General features: G+C 43.2%; 1 protein-coding gene across 1 annotated transcript; it reads left to right on the forward strand.

Moving 5' to 3' along the window:
* The first annotated feature begins 581 nt into the window (after positions 1 to 581).
* Positions 582 to 3,389, forward strand: LOC131293383 (F-box/LRR-repeat protein 14). The gene has a single exon (XM_058321465.1). It carries the CDS (start codon positions 1,865 to 1,867, stop codon positions 3,347 to 3,349), a length of 1,485 nt encoding a protein of 494 aa, XP_058177448.1. The 5' UTR covers positions 582 to 1,864; the 3' UTR covers positions 3,350 to 3,389.
* The last annotated feature ends 8,958 nt before the right edge of the window (positions 3,390 to 12,347 follow it).

The following is a 12,347-nucleotide window of genomic DNA, read 5'->3' on the forward strand; positions in this document are numbered from 1 at the left end:
ATGTGTTGATGCGCAGAATGCAAATGTGTTCGTGATCCGGTTCGTTCTCCACGAGAGAAAATTGTCTTCTCTTCGCTCGACGAAAGCTGGTTGAAAAACTAGAAATACGGTCAAAATGTAAAATGTTACTTGAGACAAAATTACGTGTCTTGAAAAGACCTTTCGTTTGAGGGGTCATTTGTGGGAATCGGTTGAGGAACTAAAAAGTTATGAGAGAATTGGCTTTTGTAACCTAAATTGGAAATCAACCTGATTTACCTTTTCGCCCCCTTGGGCGAAAACGTTCCCACCTGCGGTTTTTAGTAAAATCAAGAAACTATGGTAAAATCTACCTACAACAAAGTTGCGCGTCTTGAAAATACCTTTCATTTAAGGGGTCAATTGTGAAAATCGGTTGAAAGAATCAATAGTTATTAACAAATTTGTTATTTGCAAGTCAAGTCCTTGACTTTTGTCAAGTCTTCCAAATCCCGATTCTGCCAACTAAACGTCAGTCTGCCGTCGACCCGCGAGCGAACAAGACGCCTCTGGTGGTAGCGACTCGTCGTACATTCGTGGCAATCGTGTTCCCTTCGACGTTGTTTGTGCGAACCGTAACGTGTGTGTCAACAACGGGCAACAACAATTTTGAACCTTATCTTGAAACTTAAAGCGACTACGACGAAGACGACAACGGCGGTACAAAAGTACCTGACTCCTCGTCAGTGCATTGTGCGGATTCGATAGTGTGCACAAGGTACGATAAAGAGCGTCCATATTTGCAATTGTTTAACGTCGAGCCGTTCGTGCAACGTTTGCCAGTGGCAAAACTAGATGATGTCGATGGTTGGCTGTCGTGCGGAACCCGGTTTGGATTTGCTGTGCGAAGACAAACGCGAGAAGGTGGTATCGTGCACCGTAATTTCAGGCGGTGTTACTGATTGTCTATAAAACTTGTATGCGAATCGGAGTGCTGCAGTGCTGTGTGAATGGACAGGAATCGAATCGAAACAGAGCAGTTACTAACGTTCTAAGCAGTCGGCGCATATCCTGTGGCGACAGTTTGTCGATGAACCATTACAGTGGGGTGCATGTTTAGAGTGGTACCTGTTCTCTACGAAAGCTTATTGTAGGATCTACAGCTGCTCAACCGAGCCATAAATCGTACAGGATATTATACCAAGCAAGGATGCGACGACAAATTACCAATAGCAATCCACTGTGCTGGTGCTAAACAACGTGATTGGAGCGAACGAACTAGACTGCATCGGTAACCGGGAAGACCCGTTGTGCGGTGTGCGATTGCGTACCGTGCTATTGTTATTATTGCAAGCCACCCTTTAATGACTGAAAACAACTGCTTCGACTACACTGGCCCAATCCGGTGTCCGCGATTGGAGGCTCAAATAATCGACTGGCTTCCCCCAACGCTCGCCTGTGTGCCGTGAATTATTAGGATTATTTTATGTTGTGTTTGTGGTTTTTTTTCGCCTTTACGTCCATGCGTTACATTGAGTTCCCAACCGATTGGTCTGTAACAAACACCACCACCACCAGCTCCATCACCCGTTAAGCTGCCATTGTTCGGTCATTATCGTGTTGCACTTGCATCATAGTCCAAGCCTATTAAAAACCAACAACAGAATACGTTCACTCCCATCAGAAACAGGCATTTAAAATTGTTTTTCTGTACGGCCGATAGAAGGGTAGGAAAAGGGCTACAAGAACACGCACACACAGTAGTGTAACTGGCTGCGAAAACAGTGAGAATTGTTTCCATAGACAATATATGCAGCCATCGCCCATTGTGCATTGGAAATAAGAGTATTGCAACAAATTGTGACTCATAACGACGAAGGACACAGTGCAGGTCCAAAGTGCGCCAATGGAGGAGGCAAGTTTCATGCTGACGGAAATACCGGGCGGTTTCATATCGCATCGACCGCACACAATCGGCGGAGGTCCCCACCACCGTTTTGCACCCTACCCGGTGGTGCTGCACCAGCCGCACCTGCAACAGACCTCCGCAACGCCAGCGATTTACTCCATTCCAGCACACCATCTGTCGCACCATGTTCACCCGCATCACGCGCACGCCGGTCACCACGGAGCGCACCATGCGCACGCGGTACGCTCGGCTAACCGGCCCAAAAGTCCGGCCACACCGCCAACTCAGCCCGTCGAGGAGGGAACCACCATTGGCCACCTGTATCCGGAAATATTGGCGATAATCTTCGCCAAGCTCAGCGTGAGGGATCGTGGACGTGCGGCGCAGGTTTGCACTGTGTGGCGTGACGCAGCGTATGCCAAGAGCTGCTGGCGAGGGGTCGAAGCTAGTCTGCACCTGCGACGACCATCACCAACCCTCTTCGGCTCGTTGGTTAAGCGAGGCATCAAACACGTGCAGGTTCTATCGGTACGGCGTGCTCTGAAGGACATCGTTACTGGCGTGCCGAACCTGGAGTCGCTGAATCTGAGCGGATGCTACAACATTACGGATGTGGCCATTGGGCACGCGTTTGCCGTCGATCTGCCCAACCTTCGAGAGCTGAATCTTTCCCTCTGCAAGCAGGTGACGGATTCTAGCCTGGGCCGAATAACGCAGCACCTGAAGAACATTGAGGTGCTGGAACTCGGCGGCTGCAGTAACATCACTAATACGGGCCTGCTGCTTATCTCCTGGGGACTGAAGAAGCTGCGCCGTCTGAATCTGCGTTCCTGCTGGCACATCTCGGACCACGGCATTGGGCATCTGGCCGGGCTTAGCAAGGAAACGGCCGATGGTACGCCGGCCCTCGAACACCTCGGCCTACAGGACTGTCAACGACTGTCTGACGAGGCCCTACGACACATTGCCCAGGGGCTCACGTCGTTGCGGTCCATCAATCTGAGCTTCTGTGTATCCGTCACTGACAGTGGTCTGAAGCACTTGGCGCGCATGTCGCGCCTCGAGGAGCTGAATCTGCGCGCCTGTGATAATATCTCCGACATTGGTATGGCATACCTGACCGATGGCTGCAGCTCGATCTCAACGTTGGACGTTAGCTTCTGTGATAAGGTGGCTGACCAGGCCATGGTGCACATTTCCCAAGGGCTCTTTCAACTTCGATCCCTCAGTCTGAGCGCTTGCCAGATCACGGACGAGGGTCTCTCGCGCATCGCTAAGTCGCTGCACGATCTGGAAACGCTCAACATTGGCCAGTGCAGCCGCATCACCGACCGCGGGCTTGAGACGGTTGCCGAGGAGCTGCAGAACTTACGTGCCATCGATCTCTACGGCTGCACGAGGCTAACGTCGGGCGCGCTGGAAAGGATCAACAAACTACCGAGACTGTCCAAAGTGAACCTTGGCTTGTGGCATGTCCGGTGATGCGCTGTAGCGCACTAAATGCTTCAACCAGGAGCCCCAAAGGCCCGTGGCTATCGCGAATAGGGGAGTAGTTAGCGACCAAAGGGAGGACAACGATAGAGCAAATCAAAGGATGACATAAATTCGCGTCAGTACCATTCGGAGAAATACTAGCAATCATATTAGTAAAGCATTTAAAACGCAGCCTTAGGTTAATTAAAATGTTACGATCGTGCGTTCGTTTTTCGTTCCCTTTATTCTGTATGATTGTTTTATGTGACCTAATGTTGTTTTGTTGGAGTTATTTTTGTCATTTTATCAAAACAAACCAACCGTTGAAGCCAGCCGCTAGCTCTCTACTTTGTGTACAAGAATATGCGGTACACTTCAGAGGAGAGACAGCACGTCATGTGTGTTGCGATAAGGGCCATAAGTTTGAAGGAATATTTGTTACGTTGAAGGCTTTAAATGTAAAATAAAACCCCTAGTACAGATAAAACACACGAGCAGTACCAAAGGACTACTGTGTTCGTACAGTAGGAACAATAGGAAGGACCGTTGGTGGTATGCAGTCAAATGTTCCTCCTGTCGCGGCTACCCCTTCCACCTGCCCGTAGCTTGACGCTAACTCAAATAATGAAATGGTTCTGCTATAACCATGTAACAGCAACGCAGCCAAGAAGTATTTACTAAACGCCATCTTACGGTGAGGCAATGTGGAAAAAACTCTTATAGGCTATTGTCGTGGGTGGCTCGGTGGTGATGTAGAGATGTAGTAAACTACCAAACGCCATACGCAAAATACGACTAACAGGTTAGTTTAACATGTTAACCATCGCAGCTATGTATGACCGGCTAAAGAAAGCTCACCTTCAATCGGCATCGTGATAAGGAGCTTAATGTAAGTCAGCTAAAGAGATATCGTAAATTGCACTAAACCAGTCAACAGACGTTGCTGGTTTTAGTTTGTGTATTAAGGAAAAAAGTTATTAAGCAACAGTATAGAACGGAAAGTAGTGTGTAAGAATTGGCTATAGCGAAAGAGAAAAATAAACGAGATGAAATTGTAAATACACACAGGTTGTAGCAACGCGGAGTTTCTAAACAGCATAAGAAAAATTAGGGCAAGAGCAACAGCAGTAGCAACATACAATGCAGTAAGACGGGAAAATTAATCCGACATCCAGCGATTTCTTCTCCAAAGCGTTATCTCATAGTTTGTAGATAAAGTATGTTTTATGATTACGTAATACCGAAAAGACTCATTTGCGATGTGTTTTTGATCAGATTTGCATCGAAAAGACAAGGAAATACTGGAATTATTAAAACCAAATACTGAAATCAAACAGATTTTTAGTTTGTCTTGACTTTTATTGCAAAAATGAAAACAAATACCCTAGGTTCTTGAAGAAAGGTAAGTTTTTGGGGATTGTACATATATATACGAGGAGATGAGGCAATATGTACCTTACAATGGGAAATCGAATCTTGCAGTCGTGATAGATCTACCATAGTTGAAAAGTTCGGTTTTGTATCTTTTCAATGAACAAAACAGATAAGAACAACACAACAATTGTCAAAATTTATCAAGTTTTAACCCACAAATGTTAAATACTACTTTGATTTAAAGCCATTGTTGTCATCGCTTCTAAAATTGTAAAAAACTAAAGTGAAAGAATTGTACTTTCGCTTTTCACAGTATTTTCAAAATATATACAATATATTGTGTTGAATTGATTTTGTTGAGACCATGCTATATTGAAAATTAGGTTGTTAGTCCCCAACGTAAATTTTTCTACTCTACATCAAATGTACAGTACGGTACAATATTTACAATATTACGGTACATTGCAGCGTAGAAAAGAGTGATTTTGACAAGAATTTGGGGAATCCCAACAGAGACCGGAACCTCCCCTGTACGAGAGGACTGACTATCCACGTTACAACAGGGAAACAAGTCTCGTAAGCCCTTAACGGGCAGGCATGACCAACAGGTCGTTACGCCAAGAAGAAGACTTATAAAACATTGAAAATAACTATTTTTAACTAAAGCTTTGTCTTAAAATTCTTGTCAAGATCACTTTTGACAGTGTTTTATAAGTATTCAGCAGTATGATAATAGAAGAGATGTTACAGAATGAATCTGCTAAAATTTGAACTGTGTTTTATAATTGAAATATAGGAAAATATTTGGTTTACATTTTAAATTGCATTTTATTTACATTATATGAAGCCCTTTTAAACATACCATAAAACAAAATTGCAAATTCAACAGCTTTAAAAATGTAGGTGTTTTCCACCACACCGGTGCATATAATCTTACTTTCACCTATAAATCAATAAGTTGGGTATAGTTCAAACGTGGTGTGTGTGAACGGGGATGATTGTTTCCAAAAATGTATTACTGAAGAACGAGTTTATATTTTATACTTCACATGAAGGTCGCGGGGGGTCCGCGACAGCCGAGCGGTAGCGCCGGTTAGAAAATCGGCCCATGAGCGCCGGGGCTCAACACCTCGACGGCGTGGGTGCGAATCCCAAGCGAGACCGGACCCTCCCCGGTACGAGAGGACTGACTATCCACGTACAACAGGGAAACAAGTCTCGTAAGCCCTTAACGGGCAGGCATGACCAAGAGAATAAGAGGTCGTTACGCCAAGAAGAAGAAGAAGATGAAGAAAACCCTACGATGAATTGTGTTTAACAAATTGCTATGCTTATAACTATTTTAAAATTTGTATCCAATGTTTAGCTCAGATTTCATTCCTACTTGCTGTGAGAATAAAAAAAAATTGCTGTGCAAACAGCAACGATTGAAAACATTTCCTACTGTTGTTATAGTCCTTTATTAGTAATATATTACCATAGACACGGAATCTAAAATCCTTCTGTTGGGAATATATCATACATTTAAAAACAAGGTTCAAATAAGTCCCTAGCATGCAAATATCTCAAACGGAAAATATGAAATGATTCATGATGAAAAAAGTATTTTCGCAGCATTCCTATCTTCTTCTGAAGTTTTTATACTTCAAATTGTATTCACTTCATTGAACTAGAATAGACCTATAGCATTTTGTTTGCAAATCAAAAGTGTTGTAACCAAATCAACCCAACACTTGTTAACTTTCTTATAGTTAAGAGACACAATTGTGTATATTTTGTACCATTCATAGATTATTTCAACTTCAGCAAAGCAATCCAATAGAAAATGTTGGATGTTGAAACTCCTTCATTTAAGGTCCGCATGTACGTAAGAATCGAATTTTTCTTATTGCTTGGCACATCGGTTAACGTTGGTTTATCTTCTTTACTCAACACAATCTATGAAAACAACACAATGGCTTGAGCGTGAGTTGTTGTACTTGATATATTTTTAAATACTAAAGGAAGTGTTTTGAACCCACGGCAGCGTGCTGTATGTTGCACACCAAACACGGCCTCGTTAATCCACAAAAAAAAATTCCTCAACCTCGTTAACGTCCGAAAAATTGAAAACAATCGCGTTCTAGTGGATGCTTCAAACATGTGTTTTTTTGTGCTTTTGGTGCTCGTGGCTTTTCAGCAAACTTACTGCAGGTTCAAATTCTTGTTGCTCGAACAAAAAAAATGACATAGAGAACGCCGCTGTAAGACATCGCGTCACATAACTTTATTTTTGGCAACAAAACAGCAAGTGCAAGTTCTCCCTACCCGGAATCGGCCGACTCTGTGTAGGCGCCTCTTTTTGCTGGAATGTTTGATTATCATTTGTTGCAATTTATTTATTTCCTTTGGGTTTGTTTTCGATCTGCTGACATATATTTGGATGTGTAAACATATCTTGGACACATGCAACTTAGTGTCGCTTTTTAGGACAGCAAAAAAAAGGCCTCAATGCGTTGTTATTACAACGACAAAAATGTTGATGAGGAACAACCTTTCAAGGGTTTACTGTACATTTTTTTACACTACTAACGTAGGCAAACATACATTCTGTCCTGGATGGAAGTGGTCGACGACGGTGGCTTGCGCCTTGTCAATGTTGAAAAGTCCAAAAATATACAAAATTGTGTTAATCCTGATGCATCGGTTTGAAAATTGTTTCCAACAAGTCTTCTCAGGCACATCTTGCCACATGAAAAATATTTACCTGCTTATTCCTTTTTAAAATTTTCTTCGCATGTCAGTCCAGTTCAGTTTCTTTTGGATATTCCATACAGCGGGTTGCCGCTGGCCGGTATCGTATGTTATACCGTGTATTTCTTTGGATGTTTCTTCAAAGTATCTTTCCCATTTGGAAATTCGGCAATGGCGAGTTTTACTTTCAGCTCGCTGCGGGGTATAGACGAGGTTGCTGGGATCAAATAACCTACACAGCCTCATATCCATCCGCTGTCTCCTTCACCCGGCAGCCTCCCTCGACGACAATATTTCTCTTTTGCTCGCACTGCATGGCCAACCGCGGCCGGAGCCAAACTGGATTCTGGTTCGTGTTTCCGTTGCCTGTCATTCTGTTTGCTGCTTTTTTGCCTCTATTCTTGTGGAATGAATGAACGAAAAGGAACACCACGACGATCGGTTTTCTTGGCGTTTTTTCTCCAGCTCCTGCATTCTTTGGTGCTGCACACTTGGCTTGAATTTGAAAAAATGTACCTTCCCGGAGGTAGTGACGACCGGACGGACCCCGGTTTGGTTGGGCTCAAATTCACGGCCAATCCATTGTGCGTCCCTTTGCAGAGGCGGCTCCGTAGGTCCTAAAAGGTCTAGTCGGTGAAACAGGAGACCAACGCGAAGGATTTTTATTATTTAGATCTCGTTTTTCGGCCTTTCGTCTTGCTCTCCGCGGCCAGAACTAGCAGCCCGAGGCACAAAACCAGACTGGATCTCGCTCTCTACCGTATGTGTATATGTGTTTGACTACCTGTAGTCCTGTGGCAAAAGGAATAGGTCGGCAAAGACTCGCTCCGACTCGGGCATTGGCTGATGGGAAGCACTTTGAAAAGGTTTCGAATTCCCTCGTGCGTTTTGTTTCCTTTCGTGCCCCGTCATTCTCATGGTCCAAAATTCGAACCCAAAACTCTAAAATAAAGCCATACACGATAAGGGCAGCATCTTCTGCTTTCCATTACAAGAAAACAAAACCTGTTGGGGTTATAAAAATAATTTCGATAACCATGAACAAAAATTTAAAAATAACAGTTTTGCAATACCAATTGAAATTATTACTATTTGATCATGACAGGATATTAAAATGTTGCGAGCATAATCCATGATATTTTCCTTGTTGTAAAAAAATCATAGTTTGACCATGATTGCCATAAAATAAAGACTTTTTAACTAGTGCACCGTTTTTATTTTTTAAATTAAACAGAGTCTATTTCCAACTTCGTAACTCCTGTTTCTGTACATGTTCTATAAGTAGTTTTATGTTATCGTGAAATTGATGACTTGAAAATAAATTATAAAACAACCAAAACATACCTTTATTACATTTTCGGTCGCACTCTACAGATCACTAGCCTATAAGGCTGCCCATAAAACTTACTAGCGATACGGTATACTTTGAAAACGAGCATACGAACATATGACACATCAAATAAGAAAGTGCTATTGAAAGAAAGCTTTCCTCTGCGTAAAATACCTACAAGCAATATAAATGTTGTATAACTATGTAGTGAAGTTCTTTATAGTTCTTTCTTCCATCTCTTTCATCTGAGATCTGTTAATGTGTTTCTTTTTTTAATGGTACTATTAACACATGCAACATTTTCCAAGAAAAATCCTGAAAACCCTGAAAAATACAGTAAGAAATATGAAGTACAATTGACTCGAATACGCCGATACCAACGGAGAGGCTGAAATGAAACGCCTTTGGGAACTAGAGTGCACAAAGAACGGCTAAAAGAAGAACTCGTCATCCGAAAGAGTCCGAAAACAATCAAAATGCAACGTGATGCCGACGCCGAAGCGGATGCCGCATGAAAAACAAGAAGAATGTCTGGAAAATCGAAGAAAGAAGAAAAATAAAATCGAAATGCACACCGATGCACAAACACTAACACTTGCTGCAGCGTGTTTCCTTTCGGTTGGTGGCCGCATGCACAAGTGGAATGAAAGGATGACGATAAAAGTCCTACAAAAAGGAACGCCGAAATTCAGTATCGAAAAACCAACTTGAAAAAAAGCAAGCGGATGGGAAGAAAACAAAAAAGTGAACAGAAAGGAACAACAGAGAAAAAAAGCGATGGAAATTTCTTGATTTACCAGGAAAAGGTGATGTACCGAGAAGGATATTTGGTAAAGGTCCCGAAAGGCTCTCGTAGAGAACTTTGCATTGGCTTGATCTGTAGAATTTATGCGGTGTACATGATTTTTTAAGCTGGTGTGGATAAAAAAATGTGTATGTATAATGTTCAAACACAGAACTACAAAAATAGTAATTTTATTATTTTAATTTACAGAAATATATTACTTAGGTTGGAATTATCTTTGGTAGCATCTTATTGGTTTCATGATTAGACTAAATATCACGTTTATCACGCCTTTCATCGATACCTATTGCCCAGAAATCAATCGTAAGCATGCGATCATGTCCTCTTTATTTTAGAAAATATAGGAATTACTTAGTCCTTTCATCGATGTTTTATTTACTAATGAGCTTGTGGTTCTTCAATTTTTCTTCAAAACCTCTGATTTACGTTCCATGAAGTTCGCCCAAATTTTCCGACAGCACTGAAATATGCATTTACTAAAATTCTGGCGTGAATTCAAGTACAAAACTAACAAATGTATTTTTATTTGGTAGGATAACTATTCCCGATTTTCCCATTGAATTTGCATAATTAACATGTTTTCATCAGTATAGCGAAAATAAAAACCAGGTTTTTTCAATGGAAATTGTATTATACTTGTACACGAAGACTTTTTTACGGCGTTCAACACATGGTCTAAAACCAACTACCACAAAAATGAAATGGAAATTTGTCATGATCGAACAACTAATGACCAATCTGCTTATAGGTTTGTTGTGTTCGTAATATGTTTGTACCAACTTGGCATTTCCAATTTTAAATGATGAGTATCTTTAATATTTCGAAGGGATCGCTTTGTGGCTTCAAAAGGATAAGCCCCAGTGGCTACAATAAGTGGTCTGTTGGTAACAATTGCCGATTAGACAGAATGAGAAAGCATGATGATTCTGCTACCGGGGAGCTATATAGCGAATCATAAGTTCAATGGGGGATAGAAAAATGGGCCCACGAGCGCTCGGGGCTCACCACCTTGACGGCGTGGGTTCGAATCCCATCCGAGACCAGACCCTCCCCTGTACGAGAGAACTGACTTTCCACGTACACATAGGGTAAAAAGTCTCGTAAGCCCTTAACGGGGCAGGCATGACCAAGAAGTCGTTTCGCCAAGAAGAAGAGAAGAAGTTGTATCATTTTAACCAATAGTATTTGAGAAACTAATTGTTTACACTCCCACTTTGTTTTCCCTCCCAATTGAGATGTAGTTTAAAAGTTTAGTACATATCTAAAACCAATAAATCTCTGTTAATTTACGTTTTCCTGAAAGCTTGAAGAAACATTCCTATAATTGTTTTCATTTCTTAGAAATGATATAGGTTTCTCGTAGGAAAAATCGACTGAAACTGATTCTTACACCATAGGGATGGACCGTCTCAGGAAAACCGTCTCTTCCGGCCATCTTGATTAGACCAGGCCGCTATCCGCGACAAAGGTGTGATCAAAAGTCATCAAATACTGGTGGATGGAGTGAGTCCGAAGAAAAGTAAAAATGAGAAAGAACTTACAAACATCATACAATGCAAAGAAATATGCATGTGCAAGCGTCTTTCTGGTGCGTTGCGATGGATGAACGGACACCAGAATCCAATCCTGCGTGTTCTAAGGTTACTTTCCGACTGCGTGAGCTGGTCCATCGGTTTTGTCCGTGTGCGTCGATCGGTTGTAGTAAAGCGGTAGTATGGGAGGAAAAACTCAGAGTTTGAAAAGTGAAGACGATAAGTAGTAGTGGCCAGGATATTCTCAGTGGCATGAAATAGCCCACGAAAAACGCAACACCAGGCGAACGAAGGGGTTGAAAACACACCGGCATCGGCCATCCCAGGCAAGAAGTCCGGTATCGAAAAGAGATCCGGTAGCCCTGGCCCGTTAGTGGCTGGAAAGGCGGAAGAAAGCAGCACCCGGAGGACTAAGCTGGGTGTATGGCTAGAAAGCTATGCGAGCGGATCAAAGCGGGCTTTGGCTGGCAGGTTAGATGGACTACTGCGCTGGCTGCTAGTGGCCGGTTTGGATGGTTTGTACGGTTGGATCGGTTCTACCACCGGTCTGTAGGTAGACGATAGGGTGGAAGGAAACGGATGCAAGACTGAACGAAAGTGCGCTCGACAAGCTGGCCAGCAGCGTGCCGAGGGGCTCCATCCATGGGGGATCCGTTCGAAGCAACGTGCTCCGCAATGCAGCAGCCCTTTGCTGGAAGGTTTCAAATTTGAATACAACAAACCACCGTGCACCACACACTACCGCTGGCTGAGCACATACAACGCTCACACACATGGATACTCGCTGCGGCCGTGTACACAGAGCACCTACGCACACACATCCATGCACGTGCGCGGTTGGGCAGAAAGCAAGAGCACACAACACAGAATTTCATAAATGACAAGTTTTGCTTTAGAAATTTTAGCTGCCGCAGCCTGCTGGCGCAAGAGTAGGAGCAAAAGAACGACAATGGGCAGCGAGACGGAGCGAGAGCGCGCGAGACCGGGACGGGTGGATGTTAGCGGACATCGAGTGCAATAGAGATGGCGGTACGGAGCGCGCGGAGCCGTGTCGCGGAGCTACTCAGAAAGTATGGCGTTTCGAACGCCCGCTGTGTGCGTTGGTCGCAGACGGTACTTGTTGGAGCGAACGGTGCGCAGAAAGTAGCAAGAATCGACGCTGTATGCCGGTATGGAGGGAAAAATTCGATACTTTACCAGACGCGCCCGGCCCAGCATGCACCGGATTGAGGA

This window comes from Anopheles ziemanni, chromosome 2 (assembly GCF_943734765.1).
Source record: "Anopheles ziemanni chromosome 2, idAnoZiCoDA_A2_x.2, whole genome shotgun sequence".
Classification (NCBI taxonomy): domain Eukaryota; kingdom Metazoa; phylum Arthropoda; class Insecta; order Diptera; family Culicidae; genus Anopheles; species Anopheles ziemanni.

Bases quoted from the DNA above. Each gene is read 5' to 3' on its own strand.
- LOC131293383 (XM_058321465.1), top strand. From the start codon at position 1,865: ATGGAGGAGGCAAGTTTCATGCTGACGGAAATACCGGGCGGTTTCATA.